At 41.8% G+C, this 21,462-nt stretch overlaps 1 protein-coding gene across 10 annotated transcripts in view; it reads left to right on the top strand.

Moving 5' to 3' along the window:
• The window catches only part of KTN1 (kinectin 1), a 78,099-nt gene that overhangs the window by 21,848 nt on the left and 34,789 nt on the right, over positions 1 to 21,462 (top strand). For 7 of the 10 annotated variants that reach the window (XM_040601222.1, XM_040601214.1, XM_040601217.1 and 4 more), the window contains exons 2-12: positions 2,145 to 2,703; positions 4,311 to 4,448; positions 6,943 to 7,110; positions 9,453 to 9,583; positions 11,656 to 11,772; positions 14,305 to 14,445; positions 16,562 to 16,668; positions 18,255 to 18,387; positions 19,404 to 19,491; positions 19,785 to 19,951; positions 20,595 to 20,663. In XM_040601222.1, coding sequence (XP_040457156.1) covers positions 2,184 to 2,703; positions 4,311 to 4,448; positions 6,943 to 7,110; positions 9,453 to 9,583; positions 11,656 to 11,772; positions 14,305 to 14,445; positions 16,562 to 16,668; positions 18,255 to 18,387; positions 19,404 to 19,491; positions 19,785 to 19,951; positions 20,595 to 20,663 — 1,779 coding nt within the window. In that variant the 5' untranslated portion in view covers positions 2,145 to 2,183. The remainder of the gene's footprint in view (positions 1 to 2,144; positions 2,704 to 4,310; positions 4,449 to 6,942; positions 7,111 to 9,452; positions 9,584 to 11,655; positions 11,773 to 14,304; positions 14,446 to 16,561; positions 16,669 to 18,254; positions 18,388 to 19,403; positions 19,492 to 19,784; positions 19,952 to 20,594; positions 20,664 to 21,462) is intronic. The other 3 variants (XM_040601219.1, XM_040601220.1, XM_040601216.1) reach the window with 3 other exon arrangements.

The following is a 21,462-nucleotide window of genomic DNA, read 5'->3' as shown; positions in this document are numbered from 1 at the left end:
GCAGGGTGTGAGCTTTCCAGCTTGGCCAAAGCAGTGGGATGAATTTGTGGATAGCTGCATGCTTCTGTATCAGCAAGGCTGAGGTGGGCTGTTTGGTCTCTTTGTGGTTAGGTATTGTAGTTGTTGTAGTAATGTATTGTAATGATCAACTTAATTACACTTGTGAAAAATCTGCTTAATTACATATTTACTTTAGGGATTAGCTTCTCCCATAAGCACTCAATATTGACTTTGGCTGAGACAAATTTTCAAGTTCTGCTTCCTTCAAGAGATGACTAATACTAGATCACTTAGTGCAAGAAGCTGGTTTTATCAAGTAGCTGTAACTAATCATTTTGAATGCTCCAGCTTAGTTTTGAGCCTCTGTGCTTTTTCTCCCTGAAAGACAAGATTTTTCTCACATCCCTCTCAAACCATTCTGAAATGTTCTGTGCTGGATGTAATTCTAGACCCAAGCTTTTTCAATAATCTGTATGCTCAACAGAAAATAAATACAAACTGGGAGGAGACTTAACATTAAGACAACTGATGAATAATTAGTGTATTGAAATGTTAGTCTTTTATTTGGATAACTTAATAGCCAAATTAGATTTCTCAACCCTTGCTTTCTGTGCTGCTCAATGCACTATACAAATACATTATCACAGCGACTCTTCTGTGTCTGGGAACTATTCCATATAACAACTCTTCCCTCTTGAGCTAGAGCCAGGCTCCAAACCAAGCCCTCGCCAATGTGGCAGGATGGCAAGCCAGCTTACGATAGCGGTTTCCAGCACAGCCAGGAGTTGAGGTGAAACAGCCTTAAATGTAATAGTACTATGTGGTATTTAAAGAGTAATCCTCTCTCGGTCCAGAAGCAAGGAGAGCCTGTCCTCTCCCTGCATCATGCAACTTCTACATGGACTTTGTGCACTTTGCGCTCAGTAGGCACGCCTATTTTGTAAGTGGCAGTGGAAATACCTCAAGCAGTATTGCTTTAAGGTGTGGGGCAGTCCCCCCTACAGTTTTTGGGGTTATCCCAAGATCCCTTGCCTTTCATTCCCAAGATAATGGGTCTTTCAAGGGACAGTTGAGTTAGTTGTCTTTTCTTGTGTAGAGGAAAATGTATTTGAAGGTCATGCTTTCTCTGGTGACTTTTTAACTGAGTTGGTGAATCAGGAATTGCACTTGTTTAGAGTTTTGAATGTGGGGTTTTTTAATGGTTGCTTCTTTTTAAACTTGGAACAAACAATCTGGAAAAGATTTGCATTCTTCCTGCAAAAATCCTTGTCTGTTTGTAGTGATTAGTTGTGAAGTGGGAAAATCTGGCTTGTCTTGGCCCCAAAGTTAGGTTTTTTTAGCTTCATTCTGACTTCTACTCTGTGGTTCCTGCTTTTAAAAAAACCCAATAATGCTTGGGGCATAAGTAGTGTTTTTAGCAAATTATCCTGGAGACTTCTGGTCTGTTAGTGCCCTGGAAGTTGTACACCATTACATGTGCAAAATAAGTAACAGATCATCCTGTGTTCCTGTAAATGTGTAGATTTTTCATGAGTTTAAAGCTGGGTTTTAAACTTCAAAAAGCAGTTCTGAAAATACTTGGTTCTTTGTGGTTGACTAAAATTTAGGGTGCTCTCCCTTCTTTCCCTCATTCCCCTCATTCCACTTCTGAAGCTGTCGTAAATCTGGGAACAAAAGGAAGTTGAAATTTAACTCCCACTTGCCAAGATAAAAATCTTAATTTGTTAAATTTGATTTACAGGAAAAAAAAAAAAAAGTGTTGCTCTGCATGTACTGGTCCTTATTTCACAGCCTCTGAAAGTGCTGTATTTTGATTTCTGAAATCAAAACCTTTAACTTTATGAAGTTCACTTGGGAGGGGAGAATGAGGAAGATGAAAAGAAAGGAAAGAGAACTGCAGTCTTCCAAGATCAGCAGTCTTGGAAACTGCAGTTGCTTCCTATCTGGGCTAACACCTTTGAAGCAAGTGGTAAATGATTCCAGAAGTAGTTCCATGATTGATATAGTTTGGTAATTTTATCAAAAGCTGTTTTAAGGCTTCTCTAAAACAATGAGAAAGCTTCTTTTATTATTATAATTGGTGGAGGAAATAATATCGAAGGAAACCTGTTCAAAACCTAACTTTTTTTTTTTTTCCCCCATAGGTGTTTTGTTTTTTTTAAATATAGCTAAGAAAAAGCACAATGGAGTTTTACGAGTTTACCTACTGTATTATCCTCATTCCTTCTGTGGTTGTTACAGTCATCTTTCTCTTCTTCTGGCTTTTCATGAAAGAAACTTTGTATGATGAAGTCCTTGCAAAACAGAAAAGGAACCTAAAGTTTCCACCTACCAAGACTGATAAAAAGAAAACAGAGAAGAAGAAGAACAAGAAGAAAGAAGCTCAGAATGGGAACATCCACGAGTCTGACTCTGAAAGTACACCTTGGGACTTTAAGCTGTCTGATGCCCTGAGTACAGATGAAGAGCATGTCGCTTCTGTTCCCCTGAGTGTGTCCGAAGCATCTACTGGCGTTAGAGAACGGAAGAAGAAGAAGCAGCATAAGGTCGTTCAAGATGATCACGTAACTAAGGATTCGGAAGGATCCAAGTCTTCAGGCAAGAAAGTAGATCCAGTCCCTGTTACAAAACAGCCCACTCCACCATCTGAATCAGCAGCATATAAGAAGAAGCCTGGGCAGAAGAAGCAGAAAAATGGAATGGGTATCTGATGTTGCATATGCTTCTTGCACAGAACGCCAAAACCGTGTTCTGCTTTTTTGCAAGGCCACAGAGTGTGTCTCTCAACTATTCTGCCTATCTCTATGGGGCAAAGCTCACTTCTAACCTTTCCCTTTTTACGAGTTACTGCTTTACCCCCCGATTTTCATCTGGCAGCAGTGCTCTGGTTTTCCTCCTCCCATCCTTGCTTTCTTCTGCTAAAGATTGTTGAGTGTAACAGAGTAGCTCATATCTCTTCTTTCCTCTCAAGCTGTCAAAATTTTGATTACTTGAAAGAAGTCATTAGACGTTTGCTGTGTGCATTCTGATGTCAAGCTATGAAAAAAGTGGAATCCTAAGAGTAGTTGCTCAGATGAAGAAGGGCGTCTAGAGAAACCTCATAGCAGACTGTGCAAAATAAATCACTGGCCATGTGCAGGCTTAATGTACAAAGAGGTATTTGGTGGCTGACTCATGGAAAGAAGCACTTACAGCTGCTTCCCACCTGCTACACCTCTATAACTGAATGGAACTGATGCTAAAAGAAAACTGGTCCAGCTGTTGTAACTGAAACATCTGACCTGGAGCAGACCAAAAACAGTACCTAGAATTGCCTGTGACTGTTTCGACCATATCCTTAGCAGGAGTTGACATGTCTCAGCATGGTTGTCAGACTATGAATTGAACTTAAAAAAGAATAAAAATACAGTTTCAGAAATAAGTGGAAACCTGAGGTATTTGTAGATCACCCTTTTGAGATGCAGGCATAATAGGTTTGCTACAGGGAGTGAGGAAAAAGAGCAACATTGCTGCTTGATGTGGTGGATTTTTCCTTTTTCTGAAAAAAAGGGAGAAAAAAGACCCACCCACTACCAACAAAAAAAGTACCAAATCTTGTTTGTGGGTGTTCTCTGAAAATCTCTGTGGCGTGGTTAAAATGTGGTCTGCAAGCACTTTTCTGAGGGCAGCCACAACTCACTCTTATCCTTGATTACAGGAGCTAACACCATAACCATGTGTTGTGTGTGTCAGCTCTCACAAGAGTATTATATAGCACAGGCTGTCCAAAAAATTTCTCACTAGAAACAACTTTTTAAAAGAACAGTTCCCTAATGTAAAACACTTTATTTTCTGCTTCTCACAGTCCCAGTAGCTATTGGGGGTGTGTGTTTAAAGTACCTAAGTGGGTCCATGGCGGGGGGTGGTGGTGGTGGTGGCGGAATACTTTTTGCAAATAAGAAACTAGTATGGGTAACAAATGCTGTCTGCTCTGTTGCAGTAAAACCTGGATTGGATATGTTAAACTGTTACTTGCATTGCCGTATGTTCTGCTTGCAGATAAGATTCCTGTCTGTCAAAACACTAGGTGCTGTGGCTCTTGACTCTGCTAAACCTTTCTATTGCTTTGGGGTCTCATCTGATACGGGAAGCATATGTGTTTGTGAGTGTGTGTGTGTACACATGTATATAGATAACTTCGTGTTCGGATTTAAAATACATGAGTGTTTTTTTTCTGGGAGTGGAATTTGATGGTTATTACAGACTTACTGATTTAAAAGTAATGATGAGATTATACAGAAGAGCATATTGTCTTTATTTGTCTGTTACAGATGATCAGGATACTAAGACTGATTCTGTTGTGTCCCCTGCCAAAAAGCAAGACCCAGTGCTGCTCCACCAGGAGATAAAGCAAGAAAATGTATCGGGAAAGAAGAAAGTCTCTGCAAAGAAGCAGAAAGTTGATAATGGTGAGAATACAGACCATCTTAGTTCAGATAAACCTGACTGTTAAACCTTTTGTCATACATACTTTAGTTGCTCTTCCTTTGGAAAAGAATCTTGGAGGAGAGTAACTCTCTTAATTTGAAAAAGCAGGAACTCCAGATAGGAAAGATTGCTCAGCCTGAGATGCTGTTTGGTTTTATGAACATCTGGTACCACTGAACATGGGATGATGCTGTGAACCTTTCTGTGCTCTTTTCGATCCAAACAGCCATGCTTGAATTGATGAGTAATGTGTTGACTTGGAGTATAAGCTGAGCAGGCTCTAAGTTGCTGTAAGCAAGGCATGTCTGGAACTGCTGCAGTCATCTGCCCCAAACAAGACTGCAGTTTTTTTAGCCGGTTGCTTTGACCATGTTGCTCTCTTACTGTCCTTTTGTTATCTAGCTGTTGCTCCAGCATAAACTGTTCGTCTTTGCTGTCAAGGCCTTTACTGTTTGTCATCTCTCATTCTCTGCCAAGATGCTGCTGCTTGGCTCCTCTTGGCTCAGCGTGCCTCTGTGTTTGGTTTTTTTTTTTTTTTACAATGAGTGCTGTTGTCTGCAGCTTTTGGGAAGAGCATGACCATGAAGTTCTGTGAGGCCACCTTGTTAGTTTCTCAGAACTCTTCTTTACTGGGACAGCTATAAAGAACTTGGTGGCTGGTGGACTGCTCCCAGCGCAGACAGTGTTGGTCACAGTTTCCTTTATACTTTGGTCAGGTCATTGGGGTCCAGATCAGTCACTGGCTCTGGTCAGACCAGGGTGGCGTTCCTAGAAGTGTAGGGTTACTGTATGTTGTAACAACTGCAAAAAAAAAAAAAAAAAATAAAAAAAAAAAAAAAAAAAAAAAGATTCCTGGAAGAAACTTATTGATGGGGAACCTGGGATGCCATTTCCTTTTATGGACATTCTTCTGCTTTTCCCGATAAACCCATTGCCTTTTTTTGAGGGGCCATGTTATGGACCACAAACTGTGTTGTCTGTATGTGGCAAATAAGTGTCAGTACTAGCTCAGCCAGCATTAAAGCTAAGCTGTCAGTGTTACGCAGGAATAGCTCATGCATTATTTGAATGCAAGCTGTTTTCTTTTAAAGCCACGTCTCCAGAATGACAGAGCAAAAGTTAGCTGTGGTGGGCATCCAGATTAGCCAAGACAGTATTATGGGGATTTCAGATGTTGCTGACACTGCAAAAGGTCACGTTGATACTAAATAATTTTGAAAGGAGGGGAATAAAATGAGGAGAGGAAATTAAAGAGAGGAAGGGAAAAGGTGAGGATGGTAACTGGATTAGGTGGTGGATACTTCTGCTAGAGGAGAGCTCTCCTCACTTCTGAACTTGCAGCGTACTGCAGATGTTTGCTGGCTGCTGAAGTGCAAAGACTAGCAGGTGACACAAAAGGTCCATCTGGTCTATTCTGCTCCTTAACAGCACAGAATACAGAAGTGTTTTATAATTTTATAACTGGCTCCTTGGCAGCCAGGAATGCGTATTTGTCTTGCACTGATGCCTGAAATTTTGCATCCCACTCAGTTCCTTCTCTCTCTGGTCTGCCATGTGGCATCTGTTGACCACCTGCCCTTCAGCCTGGGCTGGCTGGGTCAATGAGCTTTCCTGCTGTGGCATGGCTCAGCACACATCTTGCATACTTTAGGTGGTCTGGACCAGCAGCTCAGGAGCTGGGCAGACATCAAATTCAGCTCTGTTCCTGGCTGTATCTGTTGTCCCTGGTCTGTTGCTCTTCCTCTTCCCTCCCCGGCTTTTCTCTCCGCAGTCTGAAAAGTTCTTTGGACAGAGGCTGATCCTCACCATGTTTATACAGTGCTGTGTGAATGGAGACCGGAGGTTGGTCAGTACCTCTGGGTACCTCTCTGAATAATAATGATGCCTAAAGCCTCCTCTGACAGATGAGATATCTTCATTAAGTGCGGTTGAGTCTGCATGTGAAATAAGCTTGATTGCTGTCCCTACTGCATGTTCTGTTTAAATGGTTTAGTTCACAGGTGGTGTAATGATCTAATCTGGGTGAAAATGCTAGCAGTGAGGTACCAGCTTTTAACAGAATAGGGACAAAAGACTGCTGTACTTGTACTTCAGGGATGCTGAATGATTTCGTATGCAGCCACAGGTAAACCAGTCTCATTGATGCCATGTGCAACTTTCTCATTAAAGTGAAATGAAAGTCAAAATGTAAAGGTTCTTCTCTGCTACTTGTTAAAATGCTAAAAGGCAGCTTTGGAAATAGAAATTTAATTGAAGCTATTAAATTACTATGCGTTAGAGACCTTTATTTAATGAACTTACCTGAAGAGCTTTAATGAGTTAAGCTGTGAAGGATGATAGAACTAGAGAGTATAACTAACTATTGAGGTTAGAGGTGCTGTAGTCCAGCTCTCATAAATGTTGTGTACCTCTTTTAAAAATGTTGATGCTAGTTATTACAAAGCTTTGACCCATCCTGTGGACTTCTGATTACAGTTTTGGTGGATGAACCTCTTATTCAAGCAACTACTTATATTCCTTTGATGGATAATTCTGATGCTGGCACATTGGAGAAGCGAGAAGCAGTTGAAGTAGCAAAACAAAATGTGAATGAGGGGATCCAGAAGAGCAGGGGCAAGAAACTGAAGAATGAAACTGATAAAGGTAGGAAACAGATAATGTGGTCTGTCTCTGGCATACCTGAACAGGTAAAACATGCTGTGTATGTGGGGAGGTGAATCCTCTTTCATTTGTTAGGAAGAAGTGATTTGAGGAAAACATTTGTGGCTGCAGGACAGTGTTTGTTCTTGTCTGTGCTCGTTTCTCCCCTGTCTTTGGCACTGTTGAAAGGGCTTTGCGCTATCCAAACCTTTTAATGCTGACTGTAGGCTTTTGTGTCCTCACAGTGAGCAAACGGGTGATTGCAGACCACACAGATGCATGTGAGCTAGTTTTACAGTAGGTAGCTCAGGCATTGCTAACAGTGATGGACTCTAAACCGAGACCTTTCAGCATGGGCTCTTGCAGTCTGCCTGAGTTTGGGGTGCACCCTCTATGCTCTAGTGCTGTTCATTGAGCTAGCTGGGGCCAACCAGCCAGTGTGTATCTCTGGTGATTCCGTGTTGCACTCAGAAGCAAATTGCCAGTGGAGATAGTCTGGCAGTTTCCAGGAAAACTTTGAATTTTCCTTTCAATGTAGTTGGAATTGATTGGGACAGGAGACTTTCTTTCTTCATATTCCCCCATAGAGGCCTGGAGTGATTCATGAGCATTGTGTCTCACCCTGAAACTTTAAGTAGGCCACTGACCTGTTCAAAGCATGCCAAACGTACTGAGCCATGAGGTAGGACCCTCAAATTTGTGGGCAGCTGGAGAGGAGAAGCCAAGTGACTGAGCAGTGATTCTCTGCTCAGGTTTGTGCAGAAGCCTGGCTCTCCAGCATTGTCTGCCTGGTCACTCGCTGCACTCTTTGGAAACTTTTTAGACTTGTCTTCCAAAATGCTTGCTTGAAAGCTTCCTGGCAACTTTGTGGTATCTAGATTGGATTTCCACTTGCCTGAGGCTCCTCTTATGCAGCTATTGAGATAGAAGCACATCACTACCCTGCAACATCAAAGCTTCCTACGTGCACCTGTCCATTCTCATTTCCTTTGCAAGCTGTAACCTTCTATACGAGCTCCTAATTCTTCTGTGTCAGCTGGGATTTGCCCTCCCAATATAGAAATCTTCCCCTATTCTGGTTGTAAGCTTCTTGGATGCAAGGGCAAGGTCTTCCTGTCTTCGGGGAGCACAGGGTTCGGACCAGTCTGGGACAAGCTGCTATAAACTCTTGGCTAACTGGACTGTTGTCTCAGGATTTTGGCATACTGCTGGTAACAGCATCATTGATGTCAGTGCAGCAATGACGTGATCTGATGTCTGTGGCCAAGACTAAGTTGTGTGTAGGACTAGGACAGAATGTGCTAGAATTTCTCAGTCCTTCTCCCCCACCCCCAGCTTTCACTCTGTGTTTCAGTGGTTTATTTTTATGCTCGATAATGTCTCTTAGGGACTTAGTGTCACTACTACTTTTTTGTTCTTTTTTTTTTTTTTTAAACTCTGTAGGGGGTTGGGTTTGATGTGTATCTTGGTTTCAATGGTATGTTCAGCACCTGTGGTGAGAAACGTGGACCCTTCTCCATGATCTTTGGGACGCCTCCTGAACCAAGCATTACTTTTAAGCTTTTCCTTTTTCCTCCCATTCCTTCACGTACTTTTGTGCGGTGAATGTCTGACAGAGATGCTGGATGCCTTGGTCTTGTGCTTCCATTCCCTGAAGTTAGGGGGCCACCTAATGACCTATGTATGTGCAGCCAGTTTTTATATGAACAATGATTTTTATTCCTATTAGAGCATAGTTTGGTTGAATTGTGTTTCTTTGTTTGTGTCTTATTAAACATTTAGTCAGCAATTAAGAGGGATCTTACAGATTTACCTTCCTGCTGCTAAACTCCTTCTGCAGCAGTTCATTTCCAAACTTAGATTGAGGGAATATTTTTCTGGTTCCCATATATTGTAACCAGAAATGTGCTAGTTTCTAAATTCATTCACTTGTCATGTGCACATTGCTTATAGAGCCAGGCTGTTCTTTAAAGTGAGAGCTCAGTTTCAATTATTGTCACAATGCACTAGAAGGTATTCTTCAAGTTTTCACATTTGTGCTATTTTTTTCCCTTCCAAAATCTGTGTTATGCTTTATCATCTTGCTAGCAACACTATAAATATTACCCACTGTACAAACAAAGTGGTGGGATTTTTTTCCCAAAACTATCAGCTGGCAGGTTGTTATCAGATTTAAATTGGAGAGATGATGGTTTTGCTGAATGTTCATGACCTCTTGCTTCTTGGCATTTCAGACTGAAATTAAATATAATGCATAACGATACCCCATCACATGCTGTTTTGAGGCAAAATAAGTAGTTCTGTATGGTGTCCACAGTAAATACATCCTCCCTTCTGTATTGCAGAGAATGCTGAAGTAAAATTCAAAGACTTTGTAATGGCCATGAAGAATATGATCTTCACTGAAGATGAGGCCCGTTGCATAGTGGAGGTGTTAAAGGAAAAATCCAGTGCAATTCATGATGTCTTGCAAAAGGTGAATAACTGTGGGAGTGGGGGAGAGAAGACTTTTAAATAAGCAGAAACTGGAAAGAGATGCTGTCAAATTGGCTATAGCAGTATTGTGATACCTGCATTCTGTCTTGGGAAGACTTTTCCCAGCTGGTCTGTGCTTGTTTTGCATGCAGGAAGCAGTTGTCAGATGTCTGTGTGCTGCCATCTGCCATTCCATGGGCTGGCTAGACAGGCTGATGGCTTTTGACTGCTCTTAAAGAGCAGACATAACCATGGAGAATTAAGGTACCTAAAGTAGGACTGCTCTGCAGCTGAAGTGTGTGGGGGAAGGCTATCTGGTGAATTTCAGGAGTGATCTTTCACAACTGTGTACACAGGATAAACTATACAAGAAATTAAGGAAAAGCTGCTGTGGCTGTGCACTTATCATCTGATTTCTGTGTGTTTCAAGTATCTCCATTTTTTAAGTCTATGCATTCTGCTCTGCTGACTTCTTTGGATATTTTTCGTAGGATTGTAGGACAATTCAGATTTGGAAGGGACCTCAAGAGTGGTTTGTTGTCCAGCCTCATACTCAAAGCAGGGCCAGCTCTGGGGTCAGCCCAACTGCTCAGGGCTTTATCCAGTCTGGCTTGAAACCCTCAGGGACTGAGACTGCACAGTGTCTCTGGGCAACCTGTGCCAGTGCTTAGCAGTTTTCTCTTTTTGCATTAAGACAGTAGAGAATGGTGACCACTAATATCTTAGAAATATCTACTCCTGCCTCCCGTGACTCATTAGGATTGTCGCTTCGAGTTTGTAACATCCTGTTTGTCACACTTGAAGTCTTGCAATTCTGTATTCTTCTGCAGATATGGTACCAGAACAGAAATGCAGAACTGGGTATGTGTCAATTCAGTTAATACTTTATAGAAGTATATCATGCAGTTCTGGTTGGAAGGGACTTCAGGTGGTCATGTCATGCAACTACCTGATCCAAACAGGCTCAGCTTCAAATTTGAGTAAGTTGCTCAGGGATGTGTGCAGCTGGGTCTTGAAAGCCTCCAAGACAGAGACTTCGTCTTCTTTCTGGGCCCTTGTTTCACCCAGTAGTGGTACACTTGCAGTGGTATTGCCTGTTTGATTTGGAACAGCAGCCAGCTTGCTTGCTGTATTTTTTTATTTTAAAGGAAGGTTTGGTGTTAAGCCTAAAACTCTAGGATCAGAATGGGTTCCTGGGCTTGTATGAAACCAAAACATGTAGGTTTCTGTAGATGAAAATGTGAATATTTTTCTATTTGTAGCTCATGCAAGACACTGACAGTGTGTTTTATACTGCATACATATATGATACCACTGAAGGAGAACTTGCAAACAAATTCAGAGTGCATTTATGGAACTCACACTTCTTTGCTGTTTCTGTTATGAGAATTCGTTGAGTGAAGTCTGAGCACAAGCATTTAGAAGGTTTGCCCCTTACAGCAGTTCCTTTGTTTTTAGACCAGCATACAAGTGGCAGGACGGTGGGGATTGTTCCTCTGGTTCTGTTCCCTGTAGTATCGCTGAAACTGTGTGTCAGTGTGTCAGCAGAAACATAATCATGTCAACTGGAAGCTTTCCTGTGAAGTGGAGGGAGAGACCAGATCAGCATTGCCTTTTTCTCTTTGTAGTGAGATACTTCAAGAGATTAAGTCTATTAGAACGTACCTGCTTTGAGCTGGGTTGGACCAGGTGATCTTAGAAGTCCCTTCCAACCTCAATTATCGAATGATTCAGCATCTCTGCATCTTCATCCTTTATTTTTCCTAATGGCTGTTCTTTGTTTTCCCCAGTGCCACCACAGCAGCTCTCTTTCAACACAGAAGCACCTTAAGAGCCCATTTATTCTCTTAATTGGTTTCAGTGCATTTGAAAATGCATTTCCTTGTCTAAGGAAATCTGCACTGCAGGGTTCATTAGTAGCCGAATTGGGTACCGGTGGTGCCATGTACGCCCTGCAGATGAACGTTTTGAGGGCAGGAGCGGAGTGTTTCTTCCTCTTAAGTTTCCTGCTTGCTAGGGGGCTGTGCAAGTACTTCTGGCATGTATGATCATTTTGGTGTGCTTTTGCTGCAGGCTAGCAAGGCTGAGTCGGCTGCAGCTGTGCATCAGCTGCAAGACAAGGAGAAAATGCTTGCTGCGATGAAGGAGGAGGCAGCTGTTGCAAAGGAGCAGTGCAAGCAGCTCACCCAGGTAAATGTAAAGAGGTTCGTGCATATAGAGAGAGGTGTAGGAGAGGAGCAGGGGTTCTAGGATTAGCAGCCAGCAACTGCTGGTTTATTGAGCTTAGTATAAATAGAAAGGTGGAATTTTTTTATATTGGGAAAGCTTACCAAGATGCTATGTTTGTGCTTATGATGCTATTAATGTATTTATGCAGTTATTTTCCAGTAGTTTTTTCGGAGAGTTCATTTGCTAAGATTGTTTTTCTTTTCAAAAGGTTGCTTTAAAACTACTTCCGGCATGAGTATAAGACTGTTTTGGGGATGGAAATATTAAACACCTCTTCTGCATTGCAGTTTTAGTTAGGTACATATTCTAGCATTTACATTCTTGTGTGCTTCTAGGCACAACAATCATCAGTTTTCTTCAAGAAGGAGGCTACAGAAAGTGAAGACGCCTGCTTACCCCCTTGAGTTGCCATTCTGATTGCTTTAGATTTACAGGGATGCTGATGCACCACTGTCAAAGACTAGTTTATGAAACTTGACTTTTTTTGTGAAGGTTTTGGAGGAAAGCAGTTATGGCAGAACAAATAATTGGGCAGGTATGGAGTGACTGGAGACTTTTGTGGGCAGAATTCTTAATATTTTGGCTAGTTTGGAAGCATGTGGGCATTAGGCTCAGGAAGGTGATGTAGTGGGACAAAGGTGGGAGCAGAATGGCCCGAGGACATGGGAGTTGGGAGCCATGGCAGGTGAGAAGGGAAGAAGGGCGTGGGTATTGTGTGAGCTTCTGGCAGGGCACAGGGAGATGTGTATTTGGATGGGATCAAGAGGTTTGGGACCATAAATATGTAGCTGTAGGGAGAAAGGCCTTCTGATGTGTTCAGGGGGGGAAAAAAGAAGCTGGCTCAGCATTGCAGAATGAAAGAGGGAAGGTATCTCCTGCTGACGAAGCAGAGGGAATGTATGAGGGAGCCTGGGTGTGAGGGAAGCTGATGTGATTGGGGAAAAAACGCTTGCAAAGTGGTGCTTGTGAAGGCAGGGTAGGAGCTGCGGAGACGTAGGGGTCATGGGGTTTTTTGCCATCTGTGGCCCCATTTGGGGGAGGGAAGGGAGAAGCTGGGAGAAAAATGGGTAAAAGCAAAGTTGCTGCAGTGCTAAAGTATCAGGATGAACAAGGGAAAGAGCTCAGCTTGACTGACAAAAAGCTCTTATCTTCTAATTAATGTGTTTCTCTGAAAACATTGCCAGCAGGTTGGGAGGGAGGGACTCTAGGGTGCAGAGATGTTCCTGCAGGGGTGTTGATATAGATGGTAACTTGAGAGGATAAATGAGAGCAAGAGGTGCATGACCTTGGAGTTCCTTGGCAAAACACAAGCTAGGTGAAAGTTAATCTTCCCAGGATCTCTGGCACTGCCTTGACAGGGTAGCTGGGTTAGCGAGGATTGCAGGCGGGTGGTGGAATTGATGGAGGGGTAGAAGAAAACTGCAATATGTCCTGGTGCCCTTCTTTTTGCTACATCTTAGTGGATGATGGAGAAAGGTTTGTGTCAAGCTGTTGTCAATGTATTTGCAGACTTGAAACTTTTGATGTGACTCAATTCCTAAACTCTTCCCTGATCATGGGCTTGGGAACTGGTGTCGCTTACTTCGTTCAGGGGGAAGAGCCTCCTGAAGCTAGTAAGTTGGAGCTAAGAAACAGAATAGCTCTTATTTAAATTAAGATGCAGAAAAAGCTGGAATTGCTCTGAAGAGCGAAGGTTATTCAGGCTAATAATTTAGAGACTTAAAGTATGTGCCGAGGCTCCCTGGCACTGTAAGGAGCTGCATACTGAAGCTTACATGCTACAAATACCTTGTTCTGTGATGGGAGCTTGTTGCAAGCTACATTTAATATTTTTGCTTACTACTGCAAGTGCATTTTTATTGCACGGGAGCAGCTCCGTGGATTTCTCGGCTGTCTGTGTTGAATTACGGGCTAATAAATGATTAAATAGCAATGTGTATTTTCACTTGAAAGCTATAATAGGGCATCATGCTGGTGGGATTCAGGGCTTCTCTGACTGTTGCTGGACACGAATATAGCCCATCTCCTTGGGCAAAACTGTTGACTTTGCAATCTGCTGCAAAGCAAGTATTGGCTCCAAAATGCTCTGTTGTTTTGTTACAGTTCTTTACCTTTGTTCTTCAGCTCTGCTAAACTCGGGATGAAAATCTAAGCTCTGGCTTGTGTGATACTGGTGCTTTTAATTGTTAGGACTTTGTAATTTGGCCAAACTCGATAGAAATAAGATTCCAGCTCTTCTAGGACAACAGAAGATCAGTGTTTAAATTCACAGACCTCTTTTTAATAAATGTGAAATGACGTGGATCCTAAATCCTCATAAAGGTGCTGGAGTTTTGGTCAGGTCTAATGCTGGAATTTCTCTGAGTGAAGATTGATGCTGATCTTAGTTTGATGAACACTTGCTGTATTTTTAGTTGTCTTAAAACACCGACTTTTAGACTCTAGAAAGGAGCAGTAGATGACTTCTTTCCCTTTTTTTACTTCCTGCCCAAGGAGCTGCTTGCAGAAAAGGAGAGGAATGGCTTGCTTATAGCAAAAATGCGAGAGCACATCATCACGCTAGAAAAGGAGCACGGCACTTTTCAGAGTAAAATACATGTTAGTTACCAAGAATCTCAGCAGATGAAGATAAAGGTAAATGCTTTACCAAAACAGTTAAAGCTGACGTTCATGCACAAGCAGATCAGTGCTGAGAAACCATTCTTTAGCTGGGGTGCAGCATTTTTTACTTGCTCACACAGAAATTGGCTTCACTAGTGAATTCGGGGCCTTTTATGCAGTGTGCAGGTAGCTGGTGGTGTAATGCATCTGCATGAGGGAGGGGAAACTGTGGCAGTTTCCTGACTCGGAAGAAAGACAGGGTGGTCTCAGAGTTTCGTACTCTGTAAATCAAGGCTGTCTAAGCAGCCAGTCTCTGATCTAGTTACTTTTCCTTCGTGGTATTCTGCTGTAGTATTATTCAATTACAGTGTAAAATCTAATTGAAATGCTCAACTTAAGAGAGCCACTAATGCTGATGATCATTTACCGCTTGATAAATCTCACTTTTAAAATTACAGTAGAGAGTTGACAACATAATGTAATATACAAGAAATACCATGGCTTGGGAGAGTACTCTGCTGAAAGTATTTGAAGGGCAGACACTTAACAATTTTTTTTTAAGACCCTTGTTACTCTCCTGAAATTGCATTCTAATGGAGTGACCTCAGAAAGAGTGTGTTTTATCAGATTAAAAACTTTAACTTGAAGTTTTCTATGAAAAATGGCCCCTCTTATGCCAGCTTGACTGCTGCTTAGATTTTACATTCTATTATTTTTTTTCCCCTATATGAATGTCACAGCATCAAGCCCAGCATGTGAAACTTTCCAGCTTTGATACCCAATCTTTTGTCTCAGCGCTTCAGAGAGTAGCATCTCTGCAGTTTTGGAGCAGAACTACGTTCTCTTGAGCAGAGACAACTTCTTTTTGAGCCCTGTATAGACAACTGTATAACGAGAGGGTCTTACTGCTGCCTGGGGAGCGTGAAGGAGATTGGGGCATGACTGAGTAGCTTGTGCAACCGCTGCGCAGGCAAAGCAGCAGAAAGGATGTGCGGCGGAACCAGCGCTCTGGTTCTGCTCCCCCTGCTGATGTGCTGTAGCGTTGCGGAAAAGCTGAAATTTGTCAAAGCTTCCAGTTACATGCGTTTTATGCCCCTCTTCTGTTGGGATCTTGTATATTTGTTGGCATTAAAAAAAAGGGGGGAGGGAGGAGGGAAAGAGGTCCCCCAAAAAACATCTGAGGACCAGCTTGTTACATGTAGTTGTGCTGAGCTGGAGGTGGCTGCCCTACAAGGGGCTGCTGTCTGCTGCTGTGGCTGTTAGGCAAATATTTGTTTGCTTTTTTTATATAGAAAATCTTCATTGGCCAGTCAGCCATTCAGTGAAACTGGGTCTTGGAAACGGTGTCAGCCATATCTACGAACTGGCACTGGTAAAGGAAGCAAGTATTATAGCTATATGAGCTTGAGGATTTTTCAAAGCAGACTGTTGAGCTATGAGACCAGCTATGCTCTTATATGTAGAGTATATGCAGAGTCCACTTTTTTCTTTGAATCCTGTCTTTTGATTTTCTTTGCAGTATTCTGGAGCAGCCTTAGGTTATCAGGGCTTCTTTCTGCCTCAGTTTGGAACCATGTTGAAAATGAAGTCAGAGCATATTATCAACTAAATAAAGGATCTGTTTCATAGTCTTTGACTTCAGGATATTGGATGAGGACCATCCTTTTGCAGTTTACATGCTATAATCTGTGTGTGTTACTTGTTTTAGATTTTTTCTGCTCTGTTTAAAGGCTTTGTAAACTTCTAATGTTAATTCACAGCAAGCTTGCTTTATTTCCCTTTGGAGAAGTAAAATATTGGTATCCAGTTAGTGACAAGTATCTAAAGTTACACAGCTGAGCAGCTGGTATCCTAAGTAACGCTTGTGTGGTCTTTTAAACAAATGAAAAATGTTGCTTTGATAAATAGGTTGATACACTGGTATAAAAGGAAACCAATGTTTACTTGAGCAAGAGGGTCTGAGTTGCACAGTTTAAATTAAGAGTGGGTGTATGAAGAGGGATATAAAGCTGCCCCTCTCCCAAAAAATCCACTTAGTTTTATTTACTTAAACTATTGTGATATCTTTTCTATTGTTACAAGTTGTTGGGGTTTTTTCATTGCTCCTTAGTTTAATCTTTTTTGGAATTGATCTTCCTTTCCCCATCAGTTCCAGCAACTTCGTGAGCAGATGGAGGCAGAGATAAGCCACCTGAAGCAGGAAAATGGTATCCTGAGAGATGCTGTCAGTACTTCTACTAATCAAATGGAGAGCAAGTACGTTAACAGCTACTTGGAGCTCTGTGTGTTTTTAAGTCTCCCCTGAAGAGTTGTCTGGCTTCTGCTCCTTTTGTTTCCATCTCCTTGGCTGTCTCTGAATTTGTGGTTAAAATACGAACACACATATTTTGGGCTGGGGAGGTAGTATTTCAATTAAGAACAATGCTTTCAAAATAGGTAACTGTCTTCTATCAATTTAAAGCCTGAGTGAGCTTTTAGGGAGTAGGTGCTGAGCAGAAAGAAGTGCTCAGCCACAGTAGGTGTTTTTGGCAGGGTATATATGTTTTCCCTTGGGCCTTTAGGAGACGTGCTGATGCTGGCCTCTTGGGAAAACAGCAGCTCTAAAATTTATAAATCAGTCTTGCAATAAGAAAAAAATATCAACACCCCACAGTTAATGATACTGCTGGGATGGCACTTGAATTTATCTGCTGCTGTTGCACATGTTTGGAGAAACAAAAAGGCATCTCAAGGTTTTGTCTTTTGTGAGTTATGACTTAGGCTGCTCCAGAGCTGGCAGAGAGGACTGTATGTATTGTGGTAAAAGCTGAGCACCCTGGTAAGGTGTATAGTCAGACAGGTGAATTGCTGCCAGTGGGCTTCTGCCTCTAGAAAGCAAAACCAACACTTCATTTTTTCAGGTATTTGATTTTTTTGTTACTCCAACAGTTACTGTCGGAGGCTAGAATGTTAAAACCGCTGTTAGGACTTGGAAAGGGCTCTTTATTTTCTTTTCTGGCTATGCTATTCTTGCAGAGATGCAGCTTCTGTGTGGACCTTCCTGTTACCAGCTTCTGCTCTGCCAAGTGCAGCCTCGCAGAGGTGTGTTCTGCTCCCTGTGCATGTTCTGCCAGGGCAGGTTGATATAACAAGAAGAAGGGTATTGGTACCCTGATTTTAGGTGTCCTGTTTGTAGAAATGAAGCATCATTATCTCTTAGAAAGTTATCTTGAAAAATCCTTAATTCAGGAAAACTTAAGGTAAAAATACAATGCTTTTTGAAAGGCTCCTCTTTGTGTCTAAGTGTAAAAATTCTTCCCTTGGGCTATATAAATGCATCTTCTTTCCCTAAATGAGAGAGTGAATTGGATATCTTTGTAAATTAACATGTAAATTAACAGATAAATCGAGGCCAGGAGGCAACTGTGTAGTCTGAAGATGTGCATGCAGTCAGTAGTCTAGGAGGAACAGTCTTAAGTAGGTCTGAGATCAGTGATCTTTTATGGGAAGGGGAAAGGAATGTGAATTCGATGTGAGACCTTTGCTTATGCTGAGCCTCTTTAGTTTCTATAAGCCTGTCCAAATTGTGTCCATCAGTTTGCAAACCTTTTAAAGGAACTGATGCTTCTGACTTATTGCTGACCTTTTGTTTCTGACTCAGTGGGTTGTAGCTGCTGTACTCCGACCCTCATCCCTTTCCTAGGATGAAGCAGTGTGAAAAAACAACCTGCCCAGTACAGCCTGCTGGCTGCAAATACAAAACTTGATGTTGATTTGAGTAGCTGTTGTTGTGGCCTGTGCTTTTTGGGGAAAAAACCTCAAACAAACAACAAAACCAAACCCCTGAAAATGTTTATTTTTAGGCAGTCAGCTGAACTGAACAAACTGCGCCAGGATTATGCTAGGCTGGTGAATGAGCTGGGAGAGAAGACCAGTAAGCTGCAGCAAGAGGAACTTCAGAAGAAGAATGCAGAGCAGGCCCTTGCTCAGCTAAAGGTGACTTGGATTTTCTCTGCCTGTCGTGGCATTCAAGGCTTTATCTGAGCCAAGTTCTGAATCGGGGGGATGCGAGGTGTGCAAGAATCACTTTAGCTATTTCCCTGGCTGCTAAATCTCTGTCGTCTTTATATGTGCAAGTATCTATTTTCAGATAGGCTGAGCCAGCCTATGGGCTTATTTAATGTTTTTATTCAGTACTCTGGGTTTTGATTGACTGAATTTAAACTTACCCTTCTAGGTAAATATCTTTAAAAAGCTTAACTGGTGATACTGAATTCTGCTTTCTGTGAGCTTACAATTCCAGCAAGACTTGGTATTTTGGAGCTGTTCATCCGTATAGTACTGTTTTTGTGTGATTTTTATTTGAAACTACATACTTTTGCTTAAATGTTTAAGTTTTTAAATATACTTTTTTTTAAAGAGTTAAAATGTAAATGGACTGGCTTCTGGATGCATCTCTTTCCTGTTCTTTGGAAGAAAAGGTCTTTTGTTTGTGTGGTTTTTTAGTAGTTTGTTTTTTTCCCCAGAAGAGAAACAGCATTTTGGGGCGAGAGTGCCAATCCAGAGCATGCTACTTTTTTCTTATTTGGAATTGTCTTAGTTACCAGAAGTTCTCCCTGCCTCTAGCCCTTGCAGATGGAGAGTTGGTACCTAGAGTTGAGACATATTTTAATTATAAATGCAGATTTGTGTGATGCCTGGCTAGTCTGGCTTCTGGTGTTAAGGCTGAACTTGCAGGGCAAAGATGTTACACTTTCATATAACAGAAACCATCCTGTTAAGAGTCTATAATGAAATCCTGTTCACAATTTGCCTTTCAAATTAATGGGCTAAACTACTCTAGGAGGACGATTACAGGGCACTTTTTCTCTCTGATGTGTCCTAATGGAAACAAGAAACGGTTTTACTACTTTGCCATATGTTTTGGGAATAGACCAAAGAGATGCACTCTGAACGCTTCAAAAATGAAAAAGGTTAGACTTCTTTTCATCAACTCTCTCTTCAATGTGAAGGTTCAGCAGCAGGAAGCAGAGAGAAGATGGGAAGAAATCCAGGCTTATCTCAGGAAAAGAACAGCAGAACATGAAGCAGCACAACAAGGCACGTATAGCAAAATTTCCAAATAATGTTTACTGCAGTGATCTGGCTGTTGTGGTTTGTGAAGGAAGGGCATTATTGAGTAAATGGCTTGAGTAAAGCTCAGGTGAAGTCTGTGTTGCTTCAGCACTCTGGGGAAATTATATGTTGTGATACCAGTTGAATGCTGATGGGAGAGCTGAACCTTGGCTTTCTGGAGTAAGGCTTCTAATCAGCCTGCCTGTTTACAGTGAAAATTATTTCCCCCAAAGTTAAATATTTAGTTCTGAATTAAAATCCTGACATTTCTGCTGCAGATGTGCAGAATAAGCTTGTGGCCAAAGACAATGAAATCCAGAGCTTGCACAGTAAACTTACTGATACAATGGTGTCAAAACAGCAGCTGGAGCAGAGGATGTTGCAGTTAATGGAGGCTGAGCAAAAGAGAGCTACTGCGGAGGACTCCCTGCAAATGCAGGTGCAGGTAGTATTGCTCAAGTATCTTAAGGGTTTGGTTTTTTTCCTTCCACTTTGTGCCTATGGAAATGCAGTAATATCCTTGAAGTGCTGCTTTGGTAAAGCTTTCCCACTGAATACCAAATGAGAAAACTGGTCCAGCCTGTTATCTGGCAGTTTATGAATGAGACCTTGCATGTGGTGCTATGAGGAGGTCTGGGGCCATCTCAGACCTGAGCAGCACTCTGGGCAAGTCAAGGAAATGTGCCGAGCCAGGTGATTTCCCAAGCTGTGAAATGATGCTATGGTCTGGGGAACACCCTCGAAGAGCAGCCATATACCTTTTGATGTTTGTGTGAGCTCTTCTGGAGTGATCTGTTTTCCTGGTATCAAGTGGTGAGAGGCAGTGTGGACATAGCTCTTGAGGGCTTCAGGGAAACCAAATGGTGTGCAGTGGGGCAGGGTATGCTTTTCTTTTGATACAGAACAGGCTGTTGTGCTTCCAGTCAAACTGATTGATCTTAGTGGGGAGAAAAAGTGCCTTTCAAAAGTGTCTGAAATGTAAATGCTAAACTGTTCTTACTAACATAATCATGGCTAAGAGCTAATCCTAGCAAAAGTTGACTAGCTGCAGATCTCAGCCTGCTTTTCTTTCTGTGCTCTCTTACAAGGAGCTGATAGAGCAGAATAATGCTTTGAATGCTCAGCTTCAGAAGTTTCATTCAAAAATGGCAGCCCAGGTACAGCATGTTCTCAGACTTTCTTTTGTAGTCATGAATTGTGAACTTTCGTTAAAAGCCAGATTTATTTTATTTTTTTTTTGTAGCTGGATGAGATATGTAATGCTGAAGGCAAAGACTTGTTAGCATCCTCTTTTCTAATGTTTCTCAGACTGATTTAAAACTTAAGCTTCTGCTGTCCTTTTGGGGAAAAATCCACTTATTTAGTCTTCTGGTGGCTTTCATTTATAACCAAAGGGTAGACTACCTTTTTGAATGTTTGTTTTCTGTAGCTTTGCATGCGTACAATCCTATCTTGTGGTTCTTCTGGTCTTTTTGCACTCCTCCTATGAACCATCTGATCATGCTTTTCCCTTTTGCATCAGTGTCTTATGGGAGCGCCCGTACAAAGCTACTTGTTCATTTCAGTGGTGATTTCTATGCAGAAGAAAAAAAAAAAAAAGCTAAAAAACCCAGCAAACCTGCACAGTACCTTTCTCGATCTTTTTAATATCTAAAATTTTAATTTGACTAATCTCTCTGAGAAATTATTTCTGTTGTAAACACTATGTAAAACCCCAGGGTCACTGAAGTTGCTTCCATGTAGAGCTAGGCCACAGAAAGCAGCTCAGGAAGGCCGTGACTTCTGTGGGCGCAAATGGAGACTGTTCCTATGCAATTGGGTGCTGTGTTCTTTTAATCATGGGCGTGATTGATGTAGTTTGATTAAATTCAACATCAGACTGAAAATGCGTTATCTGGTTTTGCTTAAAGTGCTTTAACCCATTGGGCAGCGAGAGTAGAGAAGGAAGAGGCTCTC

The sequence above is a fragment of the Falco naumanni genome, chromosome 7 (genome assembly GCF_017639655.2).
Source record: "Falco naumanni isolate bFalNau1 chromosome 7, bFalNau1.pat, whole genome shotgun sequence".
NCBI classification, from domain to species: Eukaryota; Metazoa; Chordata; class Aves; order Falconiformes; family Falconidae; genus Falco; species Falco naumanni.
The sequence above is the reverse complement of the archived record's forward strand: the minus strand, read 5'-3'. Positions and strand labels throughout refer to the sequence as shown.